Source organism: Leishmania mexicana, chromosome 32, assembly GCF_000234665.1.
Source record: "Leishmania mexicana MHOM/GT/2001/U1103 complete genome, chromosome 32".
In the NCBI taxonomy this organism is placed as follows: domain Eukaryota; phylum Euglenozoa; class Kinetoplastea; order Trypanosomatida; family Trypanosomatidae; genus Leishmania; species Leishmania mexicana.
The window spans coordinates 1,302,767-1,326,461 of NC_018336.1; the positions used below are offsets into that span (position 1 = coordinate 1,302,767).

The following is a 23,695-nucleotide window of genomic DNA, read 5'->3' on the forward strand; positions in this document are numbered from 1 at the left end:
AGGAGTCGGTGCTGCCATTACTGCTGCCACCGTCCCTTCCTTCGCCACCTCCTCTATCTCTGTGCTTATTTTTACTTGCCCTGTCTTCATCGCCGGTGCCCCCCCCCTCCCCCGCACTCTATGCTACCCAATGGCCCGCTGTCGACCCACTGACTCATCAGTGATTCATCGACGTTTTTTTTTGTGCGTTCTCCTTCTCTCGTGGCTTTCCGCAGGAACGGATTGAAGGATCGACCTCATTTAGTCGCTTGCGGCGCACAACCCCCACCCACCCACCCATCTTCCTTCATTGTTACACACTCGTATACACAAACAGTGCGCGAGCCGCTTCACAGTTGTGTGTTCTCTTTCTTTTTTGGTTTTCGCTGCACTCCGTGGTTTGTTTCCTTTTTTTCCTTTGCCGATCAGCGGCTCCCTCCCTCGCAGCGTGCCGCTGTTCTCGCGTGATAATTCTCTCTCCGTACTTGCGTGTAGTACCTCGCCTCGGCGTTGGCATTGGCGCCTTCGTCGCATTGCGCGTATTCGCACTCTTCGTTGTGTGACCATTCCCTCCATCGCCGGTGCGTTTCTGAGCGCAAATCCCAGTTGTCACCGCTGTGCCGCCGCTAGTTGTTGATCTGTTTATGCCAGCGGTGCCTCCAGGAACTGTTGCCCCACTATCCCGAACTCGTTCCCCTCTTCCAGCTCCTGCGCAAGACAGAGAACAGAGTCACAGGCACACAGCTCAACAGTGACACTCACGGACACCACATGCATCAACAGCAGCAGACTGCGGCATACGGTGGCGATGGCGCAACAAAACTGAACGGGCCGGGCGTGAGTGCTGGCTGGGGTGCCGGCCCCATAAACAGCAGTTTTGGCGGTGGTGCCTACTGCAGAGGCTACGGTGCTGGCGGTTACAGTGGCGCCGCTGCCTTTGACTGTGAGAGAATGCACGACGCTGGACATAACAGCATGTACGGCACGGACAGCATGCACGCACAGCCCGATGCAAGGGGTATGATGGGTGACATGAATGGGGAGATCATTGTCACAAAGCTTTTTTCCAGTCGGCGAGATCTCGACCACCTCGCTTCTGCGCAGGATTTTTCACGTCGGTTCGACTCGAACTGGGGAAGCTACCGCTTCGCCGGCGCGGACGGCTATGGCGGTTCCCTGTATGGCGCGAACAGCGCGGCCGGCGGCTCCCTAATGAACCTCAGTGGGAAACCCGGTACGTCATCCATGATGAACGGAGGAACAGGGGCCGCTGGCATAGGTCCAGATGGAAACGACGGCCGCACCGCACACGAGAAGATGCCGGCATCTGGGGATAAGGAAGCAGTAACTAGGGAGGCTGCGGACGAGCGCATCGACGCCTCTCGTAACGTCCGGCGAAGTGGTGTGGCGGACACGGACGCGTCCAAGCCGCCTGGCAAGTCGACACCGAGCACGATGAAGCCCAGCAGCGCAGCGGACCAAGGTGGCAAGGCGCACGACGCGCCGATTCAGTCTTCAACCGAAGCAAGCGACACGACCAGCAGGAGCAAGGACGTGTCCGGTGGTGCGCCTGACAAGAGGCCAACGACCAGCACGCAGCAGGCAGCCGAACCGAAGCCGACGCAGGCGGGCGCCACTGATTGCTGCATGGCAGCTCTTCAGACGGCCAAGGGGCGTGCAGGCAAGGGGGCGAGGACCATGAATGCGCAGGAAACGAGACCCCTCGCGACTGAGCCGATCGATGACATTCCGCTTCTGGCCGACGACGTCCGACCGAAGCCGAAGTCGACCGCCCTGAAGGAACCGGCGCCGTCTGTGGTGCCGTTGGAGCTGCCCGTTAAGGGAGAGCCGCAGCTGACGACGGCGAAGATGCCCGCGTCGAAGCCGTCGGAGCCGCCAAACGAGGCGACAGAAGCTGCCCACACCGTAGACAGTAGCTCAACTATCAACGGCGAGGGCCGCCCCGCTCGCCCACGCAGCCGCCAGGCAGCACGCTCCGTCAGTCGCCTCACCTCGATGAGCGTTGTTGAGTTCCCAGTGGCGGAGGAGGTGAATGATGAGATGGTTGACGGCGGCCTCCACGACCCGGAGAAGGAGGCGGCTCTCCGCGCCGAGCAGCGCCGCGAGCGCGAGGACGCTGCCCGTGCGGCGCGCGATGAGCGCCAGCGTCAGCAGCAACTGATTGAGGAGGCGCAGAAGCAGCGCGAAGAGGAGGCGCAGAAGCGGCGACAGAAGAAAGAGGATGAGGCGCGCCAGCGGAAGGAGATGCTGACGAAGATGGACGAGGAGCGCAAGCGCGAGCGGGATGCTGCCTTTGCTGCGCGCGAGCGCCAGCGCGAGGAGGAGAAGCGCCGCTTCGAGGATATGAAGCAGCTCGAGGAAGCGAAAGAGGCCGCGCGTGCCGCCGCCCTGATAGCGGAGCGGCAACGCAAGCTCGAAGCGGAGAAGACGGAGGCAGAGGAGAAGACGGCCCGCAGCGCCTCGCGTCAACGGAGCCGACGTCCTACCAGTCGACCTATCTCCCGCCTGCGCGGCGCGATCCCGGAGCAGCCTCCGGATGTGACGGCTGGGCAGATAAAAGACACGCTAGCAGACGAGGCCTTGGGGAAGTCAACGCACTCCGACAACGAGGGCCACCACTCCCACGTCGCACAGGCACCGCGTGCGGCACAAGCCGATGGCAAGGCCGAGCCTGTGGCGGAGGGGCGGTACACATCTAAGTCGCCGGCAGATGTGAGGTGTGCGTCATCGACCCCGGCCGAGGTGCGGGAAGAACGTGCCACTCGATCACAGCGTTCACAGTCGCCCCTGCTGCAGCAGAGGCAGCCAGCCTCGGCAGGAGTGATGAGTGAGCCGCCGAGCAACAGCACCGCGCCTGCGCCGCCGAGCTCGAACCGGACGCCGCAGTCGCAGGCGTCCAAAAACTCGGGCCGCTCTCAGCCGAAGGAGGACAAATCTGCGTCCGCCGTGGGCAAGAGCAGCGCCTCTCGCCCCCCAAACATGGTCAAGACACTGGTGCTTGTGGAGGAGTTGCGCGACAGCAACCACGCCTTGACGATGACGGACAACTCCATCAGCTACAATGGGCAGACTATCGAGGTGACTGAAGTGAAGACACGTCTGGAGGACAACTTTAACTACCACTCCAGCGTCGTCCACGACGTCTCCGAGGCAGTGTGCAGCGGTTACAATGCTGCGGTGCTTGCTGTGGACGCTCCGAACACCGCCGGCCGCTTTGACTCGCCCGTCTGGTCTATCCTCAACCGCATTGTTCGCACGTTGCTGCACGAGAATAGCAACAAGGCCGGCCAGCTGCGCTCCGACTTTCAGCTGACGTGCGCCATCGGGTACCTCTACAAAGACAAGGTGAAGGACCTGCTGACGAGCGCTGAGCTGGAGGCGCCGTTCACGAAGATCGGCGTGAACCCGTCGCCGATCTACGGTCCGCGCTTGACAAACCTCACCTATGACGCCGTCACGGAACCTACCGTGTTCGAGGACGTGCTCACCACCACGCTCTCGCGCGCCTCTGAGGATGCGGCAATACAGAGTCTGACGGAGGGTGTCATGGCTGCGTTTGTGCTCATCATGCAGACCCGCGAGACGGACGACAAGCCGGACATCTATCTGTCGTCTCTCGTGGTGGCCACGGCCGGTGACGACACTTTCCCATACCAGTCAGCGATCTCACACACCCGCAACGAGTACGCGACGGTGTTCCACCTGGTCCTCGGTGGTCCAAGCTGCACCTGCTTCATGCTGAACATTGCCGACGACGACAACATCCGCAAGGCAGGTGAGACAGAGGAGTCGATGCAGCAGAGGATTGAGCGTGTGCTAGGGCTGCTGCAGAAAATGTCTGCACTGCCAAACTACGACTTGCGCAGCGGTTCTGTGAAGCGCTTCATCAAGTACGTTGAGCTGTCCCATACAAACGCGCAGGCACGACTGGATAAGGAAGAGGATGATGTGCAGCGCCGCAAGGTAGAGCGCTATCTCCGTGAACAGGAGCGACTCCTGCAGGACGCCTACCGCCTGCTGCAGGAGTGGAACATCAACTGCGGCGAGGGGCTCTAATCGAGATTACACCGCCGGCAGACGTGAGGGTGCGCCACACTTCGCTACCGCTGCGGTTCATTTCGACAGCCATCTCTCCCTCTCTGTATGTGTGCGTGTGTCGTCGTCTTGATGATTCCCCCGGTTGCTTCTGGACTCTCATTTTCCATATATATATATATGTGTGTATGCATGTGTGTGTGTGTACGGGTAAATGCATTCGCGAGTGGTCAGCTGCCTGTTTGCCGCGCGTCTGCGTACACCACCGCTTCCCCCAGTCCCCAGTCGCCTCCCCTCGCCTTCTCCCATCACCCCTGTGTCGAGCTCTTCCTCGCGGTACTGTGGGGGTTTCCCATTTTGGTTCTCAAGCTTTTGTTTGTATTTTTTTCTCCGTGTTTGCCATGCTGTCGTGGGCCTACATGTGTCTGTATGTACGGTTTACATTATCCTTTCCGTGCTCCTCAGGATGTAGCTCTCTCCGACAGTGCCACGGGCGTCCTCCCACCTCGCTGCACAAGCCGTACTTGTTTACTGGCGACACGGGACCGCTTCCCTCTCTCTGCCGCTCCCCCACCCCCTCCATCATAGTTTCTGCTTCTTCTCGCTTCATTGCTGCCTTTGTTGTTATTGTGTGTGCTGATTTCGCTGATGCATCTCCCATTCTCTTCGCGTACGCTGTGTGTATGTCCGCATGTATGTGTAAATAGGAGGAGCGGCTCCCCTCTCACTCATGTGCCTATTCTCTCTTCCCTTTTTCTTTTCTGTGCTTGTTTGCAGCGTCGTACCGCACAACCGTCATCTCTAACCCCAAAACCCTCTGTCTTGCGCGCAATGGCCACCGTCGGCGGCTCCCATTCAGTGCTTTTCGTAGCGTGTGCATGGATGCACGTATGGGAGTTGAGGAGGCGGATTGTGGGCGTCTCGAGACGCGGACGAGCATGAAGGACGTTCTTGTGTGTGTGTGTGCGGTGACTGTTTCTCCTGCTAGCCTTAACCTGTGGTTCCGTCGATGTATTTGTCTGCTTTTTTTTGATTATTGGTCGGATGCATGGCCACGTGCGTGTCTTCGTAGGCGCACCATCTCTTGTCTCGAGGCGGACGGGCGCCTCCCCGCTCGGGCACTTCTTTACTCACACGCGGGCACACATGTTTGAACGCGCACGCACATCATTGTTCATTTCCTATCCGTTCTTTTGGTTGTTCCGTTGTACAGGATTTTTTTTTTTTCGTGCTCTCCGCATCCCCCACTTGCCGTTTTGTTGTTCGCCATTTTTTTCTTCCCGGCTTTTTTTTTCCGATGTCTGCTTTTCGCCTCCTTTGCTGAGCTCATGCATATGCCTTGTGCGTGTGTATGTGTTTACGTGTCTATGTGGCGAGGGGGCTGTCAACGGGGCTAACCCTCGTGGGCGTTTTCTCTCGGCTCTCTTGCTTCCGATTTGGGCTCTTGTGCTTGCCGTGATGAACCACGTTGTCAGCCGTCGATGTACTCTGCCTTCGCTGCTGTGTTTGGTTACATGACGTGACAGGTGGAAAATAAGGACAGCCGACTAAAAGATGTCGCTGTTCGTGTGCTGCGAGCCCCTCGTTTTTCTTTTCGTTTGTGCACGCGTCTTTTTCTACTCGCCTTGCTCTTCCACTTTTCGCCCTCCTGAAACGGCCTCTCCCCCGACTCTTTCATTCCGTGTTACTCATGCCCCCCCCCACTCCGTCCCTCCCTCCTCCCCCCGCCGACCCTCGTGTGATCATCTTTTACGTTCTCCTTCCTTTTATTTTTTTGTATTGTTGTCTTCGCCGACTCGCGGTTGCTCATCTCTTGGCGACTTACATTTTTTTTCGTCTCTGTTTACGGCTCACCGTCACCTTCTCTCTTATCTATCCCTACATCTTCTGTCAACCTTCTTTTAGAGCCATCCAGGGTCGACACAGCGCTCAACCCACATACACGCCCTTCCACGCACACTCCAGGGAACAGGCGAACATGCGAACACAGGTAATCAGCTCTCCCCCCACACACGCTGAGAGACGCATCGGCATCAAAAACTACTCCATGAGCAATTTTTTTTTGCGTGGGGGGGTTCGAGTTGTCAAACTTTGTTCCTGTTTCTTTTGTGGTTACCATTGGCAGTTCCGCCGTCTCCTCTCTCTCTTGTTTGTTTAATACGTGTGTGCTTGTGATGCCCCTGATGTTCGCGTAACGCGTGCTTGGCCCTCCCTGCCTGCATGTCCGACTACGTGGGAGCTGGATGTGGTGTGGCCGTAATGTTTGCTTTCGACGTTCTTGCTTTCCTTTGAATGTTTTTTTTGACGTTTTCTCCTGTCGTGTTTCGTCTCTGTCTGCGTGTATGCGCGGTGTGTGCGATGTTTCTTGTGTGTGTGCATGCGTGCGGCTGTTATCCTAGTTTCGTGTGGCGGCGTGCTCACATGTCCTATGGCGGATCTCTCTTATTTGTGGCTGCGGCTTCTCCCCTCGTCCTTTCTTCTGCTCTTTTATTTTTCCTCTTGTTTTTTTTTTGGCCAACCGAAGTGGTGGCGCTGACATTAGTTTTTCCTTTTGTGCTTCAGTGTTCATCGTCTCTCTCTCTATGCGCCTGTATGTGTCTGTGTATGTGCGTGCGTATGGCTGACTTCTGTTTTTGTTGACCGTGACGAACATCACATGTGCGTACTAATCAGTGACCTCCGCGACTCACAGACGAAAGGGAAGGGCCGCTTTTTTTCCCTCTTTGCAGCGTGTGTCCATTCTCTGCCATACACTATGACCTCGACTGCACTCTCTCCTCCCTCCCCCCGGCCTGCCACAGGCCCCATCAGTGTGGTGAAAAGTATGCCGTAGACATACGCGCTAGAGCAATACCAGATCAGTGAGCTCAGCAGAGCCTCTGCCTCGAACTCTACCCACCCATCCCCGCTTTGCAGATCGCCTCACAGCCGCTCCCGCCATGCTAGTTTACACGCGGTGCATCTCCCTCGGGGTGGCACTCAGGCTCCCCACCACCAGCAGGCCCGAGTGAGACCCGCTCGAGTGATACTGGCACGCTGCCTAATCGCATGGATGGCACAGACGCGTCCACTGTCGAGGGGTCGCCCCGATGCCACACCATCCAGAACCTGACCGCCGACATCAGTAGCGATGCATCGTTCTGAGCCCTCCCCCTTCGTCATAGGGTACTTGCCTCGGTCACCACCAGAAGTGTTTCGGCCTTGGCAGGGGATAGGAGGGCTGCTCGGCCTCCGCCCACAGTGCTGCGTACGGGCCCCCCGAGATACCACGCGCTGAGGTGTCCCTCGTCATGAGGGAAAAGGCACAGGCTCCGTAAATAAAAGAGGTAATCAGCAGACAAGCACAGGATCATGCGAAGGTTCGAGTGTTTTTTCCCATCAACACGTGGTATTGTGTTTTGCTTTGCTTTTTTCCATCTCCCTGTATTATATTGCGTCTCGGCGTGCGTGTGTGTGTGTGTGCTGTTGTGTGCGCTCCTTTTCTTTTGTATTGTTCGTGAATTATGGCTTTCTTTCTTTCCCTATGTAGTTCGCCGGTGTTCTAGCCATCTCCCTCTCTCCCTCCCTGTCCGCCCCCTCCTGTCTCCAATGGGCATGAGCTCGTGTTATTTTGGTGTGGTGGTGGTGGTGCTTCTGCAGTCATGCGAAACAAGCGAAGAGAAGTGACACACACACAAACACGCACACGCACATGTACGCAAGCAGAGGAAGAGGCCGGTGTGCTCCGCGTATTGGGTGGCACCGGGCTTTCGTTTTCTTTCGTGTGTGTGTGTGTGCGTGTGTGTTTCTGCGCACCCCGTGACGGATACGCGCTGTGTGATGGCCGAGAATGCCCTGAATGAGAGTGCGGTGCCGCTTCTCGGCGGCAGCAGCTGTCGTGTACACAAGCGTGAGCTGAGAGGATCGATGCGGCCTTCGTTGGCGCGGTGTTCAACGTCATTCACCAGTGCGGGAATGTACATGAACAGGGACTGACGTGGGGAGTGCGGAGAAAACTAGGTTTTCACTGACTTTCCTTGGTTCAGCTATTTTAGCGATCATGCGTCAACATACGCACCCGCATCCTCGCGCTATGTGTTGGCTACACTGACGCTCCATACCTTACACCTCTCCTAATTTCTCTCTCACTCTGGCGCCCGCCTCGCGCTCTTCTTGTACTCACGCATCTTTGGGCCCTTTCACTCACTAGCGCGCTCTTGCTCGTAGCATTGCAACCCACATGCGAGTTTTGCGAACACCAACGGTCGCAGAGCACTATCAAAGAAAAACGCAAAGAAAGGGACGAATACGTTCGCAAGGGCAACTGTGTGCAACGCAGGTATCACAGATACCCCCCCCTCCCTGCAGTCACCACCTCCCATTGAGCCAACCGTGTCGTAGATACCGTATTTCGGTGCGCAAGATCGAAATAAGGGCAGTGAAATAGAACGACGCACACAAAAACTCTGCACCGCACAGGGGAGAACTTGAAGCCGCTGAGGGGTGTCTCACGCAAAGACGCGCGCCAACAAACGCATTTCCCTGTCGTTTGGCCTTCTCCCCCTGCACTGCCGTTTCCTTGGCCCGGTTCTTTCTTTTCCCCCGTCCAACCCCTTTTTCGGCTTCGCTTCACGGTGCTGTGCTACCTGTAACTCTCGTGTGCATTTTCATTGTTTCCGCTCTCTCCGTTCTCTCCGAAACAAGAGAGCCAACACGCGTAGAACGTGGTGGGCGCTAGCACGTGCGTCACTGACGCAACGTGGTAGCCAGTGCTTTTCAATTGCTGCTGTCGAAGGAAGCGGACGTACTACTGACAGGGGGACCTCACCCACCCATCTAGGTGGATTCCCCACAAACCTCGCATCTACCCGCCCTGGGCTCTTCCTCGCTCTGCATACACTGGTGCGACGCACCTCGAGCATGCTCCTGTATTCACCATCTCTGCACGGAACGTTTGTGCGCAAGGCGGCCGCCTCGGGAACTTTGGGTATTACTTTCGGACAGCGTAAAGCATTGGTGCCTCTCCACTGTTGTACTTTTGTGTTTTTTGTTGTTGTTGTTCGGCTGTGTTACCACGCAGTGGTCCTCACAGACCCCCTCCCCTTCACTCTCTTTTTTTGTTGTTTCCTCATTTTTTCTTTGTTCACGTCATCTCCTCCTCTCTCTCCATCACCTTCTTCCTCATTCTGCACGTTGTCTTCACCCCCTCCCTCCCCATTCATACGTTGACGTGACCGTCTGTATCTGTCAGTGTGTCTTTGGTGTCATGCGCTTTGGCTTGTTTTCTCCCCTTCCGCCGGCAGCCCTCTTCACTCCTTTTTGTCTGCGTTGTGCGTGCGTGTGTTTCTTGTCTTTAGTCTCCCGTTCTCGCCTACAGCTCTAGCGCATACGTACAGAGGTGCACGTACACCTATATATATATATGGTCTTTTTGTATCCATCTTTTGCCCGAGGCTTTCTCTGTGCCGATTGACCCATCCCCGCCCCCTCCGCTGCCCTACAGCGGACTTTGGCGCCAACTCATCCCATCCCTTTCTCTGTCTGCGCGTTCAGGTCGTCGAGTGTTATTCCTTCTTTGGTTTCTTCTGTTGGGTGTTTTTTTTTTTGGTCTCTTCTTCCCTGCATATGACGTCTGTGGCAAGCACCCGGTATCGAGCAAGTGGGCTGCGCGGCTCCGTTGTGACTGAGACGAATCCAGAGGTGAGCAGACTGGGAACGCCCAAAGAGCTCACCGCCCCCGTTCTCATCGAGCGTGGCAAAACCAGGGAGCACAAGATGAGCGCAGTGATGAAAAAGTGTGGCGCGAGCAGCGCACAGAACGCATCGCAGCTGTTGGAGGAGGAAGTGCACAATGCATGTCGCCCGCCGGACACCTTCGTCGACTTAGACGGCAGTGACTCCGATGCCCAGTCAGGTGAGAAGACGGACCCCACCAGTGCCTTTATGAACGATGGCAGTGATTCATCTGGCTCGTGCTACGCTTCTTTTTACACCTCCAAAGGTGATGACACGGACACCACCTTGGACGACACGCCGTTGCCGTCGTATGGGGGGTATGAGGAGAGTAACGAAGAGAGCGAGGAAGCCGAGGAGGGCGAGGCGATTATCGGCAACGGGGCGTCATGCATCAACCGCAACAGCTTCTCCAGCACAGACACGAGGAGGAATCTTAGCGTTATGTTTGACATTAGCCGCAATAGCGTCTCTCCAGAACAGCGAAGTAACATCAAGGGCTCCTCTATGAGTGCTCTGCCGTCGGTCATGATTTCCGGCGCGCCAAGCTCGCGCAGAAAGGACGCCGCCTTGCTTTTGACTGGCGCCTCTGACAAGTCGCGGCGCACCCGCGGCATCGCTGTCTCGATGACGATGCCGCCGAACACCACGACGACGGCGTTGAACCCGAATATGAGCGTGTCTTTTGTGTTATCCGGCTCCGGCACCTTCAGCAGTGGGACGCCGGCACCACCCACAGATCCGCCGGTGGACTTGAACAAGCATGAGAGCGGCATCGCTGACACCAGGCACCCACAGTCATCGGAGCAGAACCATTCCATGACGTTCTCGCAGATGTGTTTTTCGTGTGGCTCCGAAGCGCATAAAGCGGAAGCTCGGGGGCCCCTCTACGACGACCATGGCTACGACGGAAGCAACCGCGAACTGCCTACATTGGCCTGGGGTGACGGAAAGAGGCACTGGACGGTAAGCATGATGCAAATGGAGACGATGCTGCCACGTCACACGCATTCAAACCGCGTCAGCCGCAACAAGGACTCCGTCGCCGGCGACACCTTTGGCTTTTGGTCGAGCGATGACGAGAAGAGTGAGGATGCCATCTCAGCACAGCCGTCCATCAGCAAGATGGATATCACCTTTCCGTCCCTCCTGAGGTACTCATATGCGCGTTCGCCCGGCACCATCTCAGGAGAGACTCGAAGCGCATCTAGCGGAACGAAGCACGGTGACAAGCAGCTGAAGATGCCTACTGACGAAAGCCACGAAGGCAGAAGAGACCGCAGCAGCAATTTCACCGGTCATCTGCCGCGCAGCTCTTTGTTTTTTCACGCACACACCCGCAATGGCGGCAGTCCGCCACGTGAAGCCGTCCTCTCCGGTAAGGCGCTCTCCCCCAACGCCATTGTTCGGGTGCTTCGGGGCAGCTTCGACAACCGTGACGTCAGCCTTGATAGTCGCTTCCTTGACATCGACCCTCATCACAGGGGCGGGTCGACTAGCATGGAGGCCAAAGGGCCTTCGCGGCAGCTACCGGCGTCCTCGAGGCACGCGGTGGCTGCAGATGGTGCAGTCGATAGACACGTCGCAAGCACAGCGAGAGCGAGCGACAGCGAAACCTCGTCGGGCCGCCGTGTTGAGGGGTCGGTGCGTCGCCGACTGTCTGGCAGTGCGATTCGGAGCATCTCTAGAGGGACCTCTTTCCGACATCCGCGTGAATCTTTCTCCGTGGACCGGTCGCTCAGCTCTGGTCAAGTGCATAGTTTAGGCCATGTGCCATCGAAGCAGGCGCTCGTCGGTGTGTGGCGACTGCTGAGCTTCCGCGAGCAGGATGGCACGCCGCTCACGAACGTCGAGCACGTGCCACACAAGCAAACATCAAAGAAAAAGCGTAGCAAGGACAAGAAGAGGCACAAGAGGCACGGAAAGCAGCACAGGCCACACCACGCCGCTGAGGGTGGTCACGTGGGCATCAACGCAGAAAGGAGTGAAGATGTCGGTGATGACGCTAACAAGGGTGATGGCGCCAACATCAACGCGGCACGAATGTGCAAGGAGAGGGATGCAATGCGCTCGCCGGCTCGATTGGCCGACGTGAACGCCGCTGACGACGCACTAGCTGAATGTCCCACCGGCGTGACTTGCTATCGTCCTAGTTCCCCTTCTGGATCGGGCAGGACCGCTGAGAAACAAGGAGGTCTCCAAGGTAGTGTGGAGGCAAACGGCCAGCCTCTTGACCGGCAGCAGGCGGCACTGCAAGGCCCGTCCATGGGGGCTTCACCCACGCGAAAAGGTGCACACCCTGCCGCGGATAACCTGAAGATCCGAGTGCTTCCCTCCAGGACACCTCCCCGCACTGTCTTTGCGACACCTGACATCCTCACCGCTCCGCAGTCGCACAATGCATCAGCGGAAAAGTTAGCCGACGCTGCCACAAATGCCCATGTGGCCCAGCACCTCGGTGCCGGCGTTGTGCACGCCGTGGAGAGTGCGAGCGTCGATGCAGCTCAGAAACCCGACCGCTTCGAGAATTTTGAGGAGCCACCGATAGAGAGTCCATCCGCGACGGTGCGCCGCGTGACAGTACACTCAGGGAATTCGAAGCTGTTAACGAACCATGTTCGCGGGTGTAATACAAGCAGCGACTCCGACGGCGGTGCGCGGCGGCTTCGAGCAGCGCCATCCACGCAAGTGCGGCTGTCCGTATTGCCTCCAAAAGGACGCCTCCCGATTCGCTTGTACGACGACTTGGCTGCTCCCAACGGTGAAGCGTCGCTGCGGTCCCCAACCCGTCCACTCGAAGGACTGCCACCCCTGTAGCTCTTCCTTGAAGCAGCGATACTGCCTCAACCCTTTCTCTCTCGCCATTCTTCAGCACGCGTGTCTGTCTGCCTACGTGTGTAGATGTGTACTGTGCCTGCAAGTACCTCTGCTGTTTTTCTTTGCTGGCCTTTGCATGTGAGTTTTCAGACAGTGCTGCTGTTGCTATTGCTCTCGAGAAGAAGGTCCTGTGTCTTCTCATCTCCTTCCCCTACCCTCACACTCTGGCCGCTGTCGATGTGTTTTTTGAGTATGTGTGCCTGCAACTCCCAGTGACTTCATCGAACTCTCGCCTGAAGCTGGTGCATCTCTTTCTCGGTGGCTTTTATGCCTCACCACTCTCAGCAACCACACAGGACAGACGGGTAATGCTCCCTTGTGCGGCAATAACGGCCATACGAACAAAAAAAAACGAAACTGCTCGGCGTTGCCATGCTCCTGCGATTCCGATTGATAGGATGAGAAGCCACCTCGCCCCCTCGACACACACACACACACACACACACACGCTCTCTTATAGCTCCGCCATTCAGCCGCATCTGAGGCCCGTCTGGGTTGTCACACGTAGACACTACATCCAGAACCCGCCGTTCTATCGGTTCTTCCTATCACACGCCAACAAATCCGAGTCCTCTGTGTGTAGGGCGCCTTTTTTTCCGTTTCTCCTCGCGTTATGTGAGTAAGTGTGTGTGCGCGTGTTCCTGTGCACAAGGGCTTCATACATCGACAGCTGTATGCGGGTTTTATGCAGCGAAGGTGATGGGCTCCATCACACATACGCATACACAGTTGAGAAGCAGGGTGAGCGAAGAAAAAGAGCTACAGAAAGGACATGTAAGGTGCTTGTGTGTGTGTGTGTGTCTAGTCCAGCGTCCTGCGGATGGGAAGTCTTCCTCCCCTCTTCCGCTCTCACTACCTCCTCTTGTCATTCTCTCTCAGCTCTCCAGCTTTCATTTTCGTTGTGGTTCTCGTTTTCATAGCGTGCGCAGACGTGCACACTTTCTCGCTCCCTTCCCGCGTCTCCTTTTATCTGTGTTTGTGTCATTCTTTTGCTCTATTAACTGTGCCGGAGCAGGGCGGAGGGTGGCACTGGAAAGGCGGAGGTGGCTCACGGTTATCGTGTGCCTGTGCATGTGCGCTTGTGTCATGTGCGCAGAAGAGAGAGAACGACATACACAGGAATCACACCAAGCAAAATATCTCCTCGTCTTCCTCGGCACCCTCCCCCTCCCCCGACGCACGTGCTGTGGCCCCACTCACCCCTCGCTACATTCTCTGCTCTCCTCCGTCTTTTTCCTTCAATGTTCTTTTTCAACCTTCGCATCACGTTTGCTCGTCGTGTTTGGCGTGAAATCCACACAAGCACGCAAACCCCAGTCGAAAAAACTCGAGGAGCACAGGTGAAGAATCTGAGAAAGCCGGCAGGACAGCAGAGAGGAGGACCCACTGTCGCCTACGGCCCCGCTCTCCCTTCCTCTTCACGTTTCCCTCCATCTCTTGTGATTATCCGACGGCTCGCTTCGTGTGCGTGTGTGTTTGAGCGCTCCTCTCCCCTCCCCTCTCTTCCCCTCCCCTACGCCTCTTGATTTTACTCATCTCTCTGCATCATGTAACGTGATATGGCCGAGCGAGGGGTAGTTGATGGGACGGCGAAGGGGGAGGTATACGTGTCGTTGTTCTTCTTTGGGTAAGTGGCGAACTTGAAAGAAACGCTGCAGCAAGCGAGACCATGCCTCATGATAGAGGGGCAAACACCATCCGCATACTGTACGTGGGGTCGTGCTTGCACAGTTCATCAGCCACCGCCATTTTCCTGCCGCCCCGTGCGCCATCCCCAGCCCACACCCCAATTCTTGCTTCCCAGTCTTCCTCGGCTGCTCTCGGGGTGTTCCTTCACACGCGCTTGTGCATTTCTCTGAGTTCAGTTATGTCCCTCGCCATGCGGGCGCATGGATTTGATGTGCCTCTCTTTCTTTGGATTTTGCGTGTTCGTGCCCCTGCCGTTTGGAGGACTTCATGTCTTTATGCTTTGGTTTGCTCTTCTCTGATCTGCTTGATAGAGGTGCAGAAAAAAGGTCTGCTCATGTGAATAATGTGCTGCAGCACTGTTGGCAGATTGATGTGCACAATGAAAAAAAACGTTTTCCTGTTCCTTGTTTTTCCACGTGTGCTTGTTTCTCCAGCTGATGTCGGCCGCTTTGGTCCGTGGTATCATGGAGACCGGCACCCAAAACGCTATATCTCTGGGGACGCCAAGCAGCCTATCTCTGTCGATGCCGAAACACTTCTGGTGGTGACCGAGGCAAGTACCCTATGACGAAGGGGGGGGCTCAGAGCGATGCATCGCTACTGATGTCGGCGGTCAGGTTCTGGATGGTGTGGCATCGGGGCGACCCCTCGACAGTGGACACGTTTGTAGTATTCATATGATGGGTGAGGCATTTGCGTGGCTCGAACGGATCCCACCTGTCCCTGACCGCCTACTGGCTGGGGAGCCTGAGCGCCAGCCTGGGAGATGCGAGACGCGGCGACCTGCCTGATGGAGGTGACTGTGAGGCGATCCTCGAGGCGTGGGGCTGGTGGGTTCACCTGAAAGCAGAGGTTGGGTTGCGCTCACATGGCTGGGGAGGGCGGTGGAATGCAGTTCACTTGCTGTCATAAGATAGAGAATGGAATCATTCAACCGAAACAAATTTTCGTTTGCACCCTCATGTTGCTGACTACCTTGCCGTGGTGCCAGAGCTCTGTCCCTGCTCTTTGTGGGGAAGCCGTCGAGCCGTGCAGCCTGCCCTCGGGCACAGCTGCAGGCTTTTAGTGTCGGCGGACAACTCTGGACTGCCACTGTACCAAAGAGACCCGCGGTCATGATCAGGAATCTCCCGGCTCACTGAAAATGGTTTCTACGATTCTACACGCATACACATCCACCACCTGTTTTCTCTGCGCTCGTTACGATGCGGTAATGCCGAGCTCTATGTCGGGCAGCGCCTGTGCTTTATGCATCAGAACTGCACTGGGCTGAGCGACGCCAAAGGGTATAAGGCGGGTCCGCTCCCTGCTGCCCCCCACCCCCCCCATGCGAGTCTATATTCCACATGAGGGGCATTTCACCCTCCCCCCACCAATCCGCCAAGGCACTTGGTCACCCTGGCTTTCAGGCCGCGTGTGCAGCACAAGAAAGGAAGCGGGATGGTGGTGCCTGCGCGCTTCTGAAACAGGGCATGTGTACAACTGTCGGCCCTACGACTGAATATAAGGAATCCCCACACCATATTACGAGATGCCGCGGCTGGAGCGTACTGAGGGGCAAAGCACGGCGTACGGGCCGTGTGCGCGGGACCTCGGAAGGGCCCTGGCCGCTGACGCTGGCGATGCTCCTCCTTGCGGTCGTGCGGCACGCACCTGGACCGCCCCTCTTCCCCAGCACCGGCACGACAGGCGCGACCGCCACCCGCCCTCGAGGAGGACCGTAGACGCGGCCCGCTTGTATGGTGGCGTGCGGCCCCGCCGAGTGTGTTTGGCGCCGGTCGCGCCGCACGCACAGGAGGAGCAGGCGATGAAGGGGCGGGGCGAGCGCGCGGGACGCATGGCGCGATTCGACGGGCGGAGGTGTCGTCCTAGGGGAGGGGTATTTGGCGCCAGTGCGACAGAGCTAGGTGAACTGTGGCTGCATGCCGATGCTTGTCGACATGCTCGTGTTGGGGCTGACACACACCGGCAAGTAAAAGTCATCCTGCAAGTACTCACCTCCTCGGCCTGCGCTTAGTTTAGTTGTTATGCCTGTATGCCTCTGCGTGTGCATTGTTGAGTAGCCCCTTACCGCTGTTCGGTGCTCCTCTCGAGATCTGGTGTGTCGGTGTTGCGCGTGCGTTTCGACGGGGTGAGGCGACGCCACATAGTTGTTCTCCTGTCTTTTCGGAGGGGCTTCTGCTCGTTCTGCCTGTCATTGTACGCGTGTGCGCGATTCTCTTTCTCTGTCTTCCCTTCGGGGGCATCACGCGTCTTCGGAAGTGACTGGTGTTTGCGTCTCTCGCTCCGCCTGGGCTGTTTTCGTCTGTTGCTCTCTGCGCCCTTTGGAATGCTTGTCTCATGCTGTGTCACACAACAGCTGTACACGTGGGTGTTGATGATTTCGTGGATGTCAGCCTACGAGGAGCGCTGGGGTTTCCCTGCCTCTGTCGTTTTGCGACAGTGAGCGGCGCTCGTTGCTGGGCTTGTCGCGTCTATCATGTTTTCGTTGTCCTATGTGCCGTTTAACATGCCGTTCGCTGTGTCGTGTGTGTTGTCGTTTTTTCTTTTTTCGTGTTCTTGTTGGTTGCCTCTCCTCTTTCTCTCTCGGTTAGGCCTATCCATGTTGATGGATGCGTGTGCTGTGTGCGTGCTTGAGGAGACTCACGCCGTATTTTTTCTTCAACTCTGGAAGGCTGTGCGGTGCGCATGTTAGAGGAGCTCGAAAAGGCGAAATGTGTAAAGATTTTGTGATAGGTACTTGTGGGATGCGAACACCATGATGACAGCCACCACCGCCACCACCAATCTCCCCCCTCGCCGTTCTCCACTCCGACTGCTTTGGTCTGTTGCTTCCTCGTTGCCATGTGTGACTTTGGCGTTATGCCTACTCGTGTGCGTCTGTGGAGCTTTTTTTCGCTGAACCTAGCCTCCACTTAACTCGCTTACCTCACTGTCGTCATTCTGTTTTCGCTGCTCGTCTCTCCGCTTTCCTACTCAAATACCAGACCAACTGTGATGTTGTAGCGGGGGTACGCACGTCCATGTCCCACACAAGGAATCCCAAGCGACAGAGCTTCAGGCGTGGCGTGAGGAACAGCGCGGCAGACGCTACCGGTGGGACCGGTCTCCTCAAACTTCGCCTGGCCTCTCATGGTGACGGACGTCCGACTCAAAGGTGATGAAAACGCTGTGCTGTCACAGCCCCCCCCCTTCCGGCTTATCCGCACGCAGACGCATGCAGGCGATGGTACAGAAAGCGCTCGTCATCCAGGAATTTGCATGTCCAACTGCGTGCGCATGCGAGGTTTGGAGAGGGGGCTCAACACTGCAGTTCGCTGACACTTGAACCTTTCGTCTTCTCCTTTAACACGTGTCTTCCCCTCCTCCACTCGGCCAATGCTCATGGCCGACTCTCTCTCTCTCACCTGCGCGACGCCCCTTTTTTTTGGACTCGTTTGCGTCCGTCTTTGGCGCTGTCTCTCGTGCGTCTCCATGCGTCTGAACTCAGAGAGGGACACCGTGCCACCACAGCGCCCGCACATCAGTGGCACCGTGTTCAGTAGCTGCAGCACCACTAACGTGAGAGCACGCGCAAGACGAGAGAAACAAAACAAGGGCGTAGCGCTCATATCATCCGCGAGCGGGACTCTATATCCATTGCTTCACGCTCGATACACGGAGCTATACACACACACACACACATACACACGGATACGCACATAGGTCGCGCGCCGTGGATCGTGCTTCTCTCACTCCTCCCCGCTCCTCTTTCCAACAATCCTCCACGTTACTGCAGCACACTCGCTGCAGTGCCGTTTGTGCGAAGCTTTTCTCACGTTGGGGGTTTCGTGTCTTCTCTCTGCTTCTTTTCTAGAACCAGAGAAAGAGAAAGACACACACACGCATACACACACAGATCTCCGTTCACAAGACCCCTCCCACCAGAGGTAGAGACATCTCACGTGGTGTGGGCGTGTTTGCGACTCTCTGTCGACTTCATCTTTCTGCGTCTGTGCATCTGTATCTTTGTGCGTCCGTCATCAGAGAAGGCGAGCGATCTGTTGTTAGCCCTTACGTGTGTGTGTGTGTGTGACACACCGGCCGCTGCTTCAACGTCCTCGCCCACCTTTGTTTTGTTTTGTTTCTCCTTCCGTCTTTGCTCCTCCCACCTGCGGCGTTGTTTGCGCTGCGCTGGCTGTGTTGCTGGCGTCTTTTCTTTTTGTTCTTACTGCTTTTTGTGACTATGAAACGTGCTCGTAAACACGGACACGCTCCCCCCATCCCCATCCCCTCGCTTCCCTTTCTTTTCCTTCCATTCCCATTCAGCCCACGGTTGTCGCCCTGTCTATCTCCCTCCTCCATCCTTGAGTTTTGGCTAGCGAGAGCGTCTCCACGTGCTGACGACAAGCCTGCTGAACTTCACCGCAGGAGGACGGGGGGGGGAAGAAGCAGCAGCATTCACCGCACAGTGATTGCACGAAAACTCGAGCTTGGAGAAGCTCGTCATCGCGCTGTTTCCGTCGTTGTGGTTAGCGTTTTCTACCGTACTGATACCAGTGGCTGCTGAAAAGGGAACAGGTAGCGCTTGCATCAAATTGGAGGAGAAGGAAACAGAAACGCTCTGAGGGTATTGGTGGTGGGGCTTTCTCTTACTACCGCTGCCGTCTCTCGTGGTGGGTGCTGACGGTGTCTCTCTGCGGTGGACATTGCCATCATCGCCCATCGTCTTTCTCTCCCTCCGCTTCTCTCTCTGCTCGATCTGCTGCCCCCGCAACCCCCACTCTCACCTCTCTGTGGTTTGTTTGAGGCGTTCCTTTCGCACTGGGTAATCGCCGGTGCCCTCTGCGTGTGTATTGCAGGCTGAGGGTTAAGCGACGGTGAGAAAGACGGACTCGTAACACGTGCGCTTTTTTCCTGGGCTTTGTGTGCCCTCATTTTTCATCTGTAGCTTCTTCCTCCCATCTCGTCTGTGTGTTGCGTGTCGTGTGTGTGTGTGTGTGTGGACGCGTGCGCTCTTCAGACGTCCCTCATTCACTTGGTGTGTATCCTCCTCTTGCGTGTATTCATATTTTTCTTTTGTACTCCTTTTTCTTTTGGCGGAGGAGGAGGGGGGAGGTGCGCATTCTTGGTGCTGCGGCTGAGGCTGTGTTGGGTGGTCAAACGGCTGCGAGCTCGCTGTCCCTCGGTGTGTTTATGTGCTATGCGTTTGGTTTACATCATCCGGTTAGGCGTAAGCGAAAGGGGAGCAAGAAACGAAGTTGACCAGCAGACCAAAAGACAAGAGGCGAGACGCCTGCTCATCTGCAGACGCGGTGCGCTCGCTTTGGTGCTTCTTGGTATGTTGTCCACGCTGGGTGACTCTCTGCCCATTCGACTTTGCATTCTCTTTCTTATTTTTTTGTGTCTCTTTAAATTGTTCTGCGTGTGCGTGCGAGTGAGTGTCAGCGGTGTCTACGCGCAGCGCTGCCATTTAGCGTTGCGGTGTATGCGCAGGATATCCGTGCTGTCGTCCTTTTCTTACCTTTCCTCCTTACTCACCTCTCCTATTCTCATTTACTTCTCCGAACTCATTTTCACGTGGCGCGCCACCATCCACATACCTCCGCCGCGCCCCACCCCCAACAACTCTGTGTGTGTGTGTGTGTCGGTGGGCTGGTCCGCAGGCGGTTGAGGCATTCACTTTTTTTATCGTTCTGTTTCGCGTCTTTGTCTGCTTCCGTTTCTCAGTTGCCTTTTGTACCACCGATTCGCGTCTACGCTTGTCTTGCTCTCGCCATCATATTCTCCTGTTCAGCATTCTTTCCAGCCTTCTTCCCGTCGCGTTTCATTTATCCCGCTCCTGCCGTTGCCGTGCACTTTAGACACACGCGCACCTACAAGAAGCGCAGCGCATTCCGTACGACTGCCTGTCATTGGCGCCTGCAGCGGTGGGAAAGGAACCAAAGTACGGGAGCGACGTCCCTTTTCTTTTTTGTTTTCCAAATCCCAGAGTGCGTTTGTGTGTCTGTGTCTCTGTGTGTGGCTCAGCGCTGGCTAGCCTCAGTTTCTTTTATTATTTTCGTTTTTTTTCCTCGTCTGCTGGTGCCCGCTCCGCTGCCTCTCTCCTCGTCGATCCCTTCATCAAGTCATGCCGACGTATCAGGAGATGCACTCGTCCCGGCTGCGGCGGTCGAAACATGCTGCGGAGCCTATAGAAGCCACACAGCGACAAGAGGAGAATGAGATGAACGGCCACTACCACACTCCGATGCTACAGCTCGAGGAACCGCCGACGACGCCAACAAGGCCGACTGACAAACGTATCGACATCCCAACCAGATTGGATGAAGCTCTTCGACAAGGGTACACGAAGACCTCACCGAACCCAAGGCACCCGTTCACAGAAGCCAACACACCCACGAGGTGCTTCGTGCCGATGCGCAGGTACATGGGGGTGGGCGCCTCCGACAGCATCGAAAGCGCCGTTGTCTTTCATTCGCCTAACGAGACAGCCGAGAGGATGGTGTCTGGCGTGCTCAGCGCCAACGAACAGAAACGCATCAGCAGCAGCGCTTCTCCCATGAAGGTTGACAGCGACGCTGTGAACGTTACCCTCGTGGAGGACGACGACAGCGAAAATATCGAGGACCGGGACATGGAGGACGACAAGATAGACGACGGCTACAGTGACGGGGTCGTGTTCGAGCTTTACAAGCCGATGGAAATGCGGCGACCCGAGCACACGTTCAGCAAGGGGTCGCCACTCCCGCCCGCGATGCTCACAAGGCGACTCCCAGCCGGCGGGGTATCCGGCCGTCGCTACAACTGCTCGAACGGATCGCGCGAGCAGGCTGGTGGGCGGTATCCCACACTCTCCCAAAGTTCGCGGCTTGAGGATATCCGCAGGCTGCCACTGCACGGAGGGGAGATGCGTAAGGGCAGCAACATCTGCGTCGACAGAACTCGCGCCATGGCACAGGAAGACATGGTGCGCAACAGCTCCGCCGACAGCTTCAGCATGGACGGGGCTGGGACTGCTTTCCAGAACATCGGGCAGCCGCAGCGCATAGATTCTTCCATGAACTCGCAGTTCTTCTTCAAGTCGAGACAGCGGCGCAACGGGATGAACACGTCTATCGTCCACGGCGGCAGCCACCACGACTCTATGAGCAGCCCCAGCGAGTCCCCTCAGGTGTCCGCAGACGTCGCTGCACCCACGCTGATGAATCTCAGCGGGCCTCACCTTTTCTGCTCGGACCAGGTGGTTCTCATTTCTCACTGCCGTGGACAGAGTGGACATACGCACGCGAATCACCACGTTCACAACCATAATCACCGTCACAGCGACGGCGACGCGGCTGGGGAAGCTTCCAGCCTAATGGACAGAATAATGCTTGGCATAGCTTCTGTGGACCCCTTCACCGGCGACGGCGAGTCAGGCATGACGACGTCTCTATCGATGGCAGACGGATTCGATCTTGTGCGCGCGCCGATAACAGGGCTGCGCGCGATGTTGCTCGGGAACAACGCCGTGGAGGAAGAGGAGGCCGCCGAGGACCCCGAGACGCGCGCACGCCAGGCGGAGCAGCTCAAGCACTTCTACTCAAAAGTGGTGCGGCAGCATCGAAACTGTGCCAAGAGCGGTGCGCCAGCGGGAGGCAACTCGCCACCAACGTCAGCGACAAGAAGCGTTTCGACTCTGCATGCGCCACAGTTTTTCCGCATCGACGACACCGTCGCCGACTGCGTCGCGCCCGAGCATGAAGTCGGTGCACCCACTCTCTCGCAGCCATCCCCTCTAGGGGATGAAGAGAGAGCCGCACTGGTTCTTGAGAGCGTCGTGGCAAAGAAGACGAAGAAGCGAGAGAAGAGGGTGATGTTCAACATGAGCGCCATGGAACCGCGGCACACCGAAGGCGGCGTCGGGCCAAACGTGCCTCATCACGGTACCCCACAACCGACGTGCGCCCTGGTCCCTCATGCGCCATCGCCGTTGGCGCGGCAGTGCTTCGGCGTTGAAATGACCTCCAGCTGCGGCGAAGCGGAGATGAATGACTTGGGCACCTGGGAGTCACCACTGCTGCCAACCTCGCTTCGCACGGCACGGAGGGCCGGTGACATGCAGAATCAGCTGACATTGGCAACAAGCGCAAGATGGACAGAGGCGCTCACCGGCTGTGCCGACGGAGCTGTGCGCGCCATGCCTTTTTCTGTGACACCTGTGCGAGGTGCACCGAGCATGTCGTCCTTACAAACTTCGCGGTGCGGGGACGAAGATGACGAACACTGTCTCACCGATCGGTTCACTCCTTCGGCGTCCGCGAACTTTGCACAGCAGCAGTTGCCGACGTTCGCTCCGATAGCGACGGCATCGCCATCGCCCCCGGCGCCGCCAGAGCCCACGACTCTGGAGAAGCTGAGCGTCATCCTCGCCGAGGCACCGCGGAAACACTGTTTCTCTGGCGGTAAAGTGCCAAAGGTGTCGACGAAGCGCCGTGAAGCGGACATGGCACTCGCTGCGGGGGCAGACGATGCCATCGTGCTGCCGCAATCAAGTATCTCCTTCGTCCCCCAATTGCGGTCTCCCTACTCACATCTTGTCTCCTCGAATGTGCTCAGCTCGCTGGAGGTGTGCCTGCCTGACCGAGATTCGTCTAGGAAAGGGAGTTCACGGCCACGGCACCCGCCGCAGACGAGCCTGGGCATCTCATGTGCTCAGACAAAGTCCCCGTCGCCTCTGCAATCAACAGAAGTCGGCGTTCTTCCTGTGCACCACAAGTCGGGGGGTATGGTCACTCAAGTCTTTGTGCCGCCATTGCTGCGCGCTGCGCAGGCTTTCCCAGACCGCGACTTACCCTCTGAACCGATGCAGACACCATCGACCATGGTGTCAATGGTAGCGACTGCTGCCGCTGGGCTTACCACAAGAAAGCGGAACGCAAAGGTTGACACGAAAAGCTGGTGTAACTCAAAGCATAGCAGCGCATCTTCCTTTCCCATCGTGAAATCTCATGCAGTCAAGACAGACCTTCCACTGCTGCCGGCGCAGTCCTCCAGCCGGCGGTCCAGAGAGGAGTTGCCGCGCGAGTGGGCCAGCAACAAACCCACCTCCCCCTCCGTCTCTGGTGATGGGGTGTCGGTGCTGCGGCCCTCTGCCTTGACGCGGCGCATTTCCATCTCACGAGACCGCCACGATTGTGACGGGTTCTGGTGCAGCTGTCGGCGCCGGCAGCGAGCAGCAAATGAGTGAGTTTACAGAGGTTAGAAGGCCCACCTCTGACGAACCCGATACGACCTCCTCCGGGGCAATACGACCTCCTCCGGGGCAATACGAGCGTCAGGGCACGCGGTGCCCAATCTGCTCGCTATCACTGTGCTGGGGCACACATGAAAGTGCCGTGATGTCCACGCGCAGGGGGAG

General features: G+C 57.1%; 3 protein-coding genes across 3 annotated transcripts; all 3 read left to right on the forward strand.

Moving 5' to 3' along the window:
* Positions 1-930: 930 nt before the first annotated feature.
* LMXM_32_3010 (conserved hypothetical protein) lies at positions 931-4,056 on the forward strand (the record flags this gene model as incomplete). Its single annotated transcript, XM_003878510.1, has 1 exon — positions 931-4,056. The coding sequence occupies one exon, from the start codon at positions 931-933 to the stop codon at positions 4,054-4,056; it is 3,126 nt and encodes a 1,041-aa protein (XP_003878559.1).
* Positions 4,057-9,639: 5,583 nt separating this feature from the next.
* LMXM_32_3020 (hypothetical protein, unknown function) lies at positions 9,640-12,564 on the forward strand (the record flags this gene model as incomplete). The annotated part of the gene is made up of 1 exon (XM_003878511.1): positions 9,640-12,564. One exon carries the CDS (start codon positions 9,640-9,642, stop codon positions 12,562-12,564), a length of 2,925 nt encoding a protein of 974 aa, XP_003878560.1.
* Positions 12,565-20,422: 7,858 nt separating this feature from the next.
* Positions 20,423-23,524, forward strand: LMXM_32_3030 (hypothetical protein, unknown function; the record flags this gene model as incomplete). The annotated part of the gene is made up of 1 exon (XM_003878512.1): positions 20,423-23,524. The coding sequence occupies one exon, from the start codon at positions 20,423-20,425 to the stop codon at positions 23,522-23,524; it is 3,102 nt and encodes a 1,033-aa protein (XP_003878561.1).
* Between the last annotated feature and the right edge of the window lie 171 nt (positions 23,525-23,695).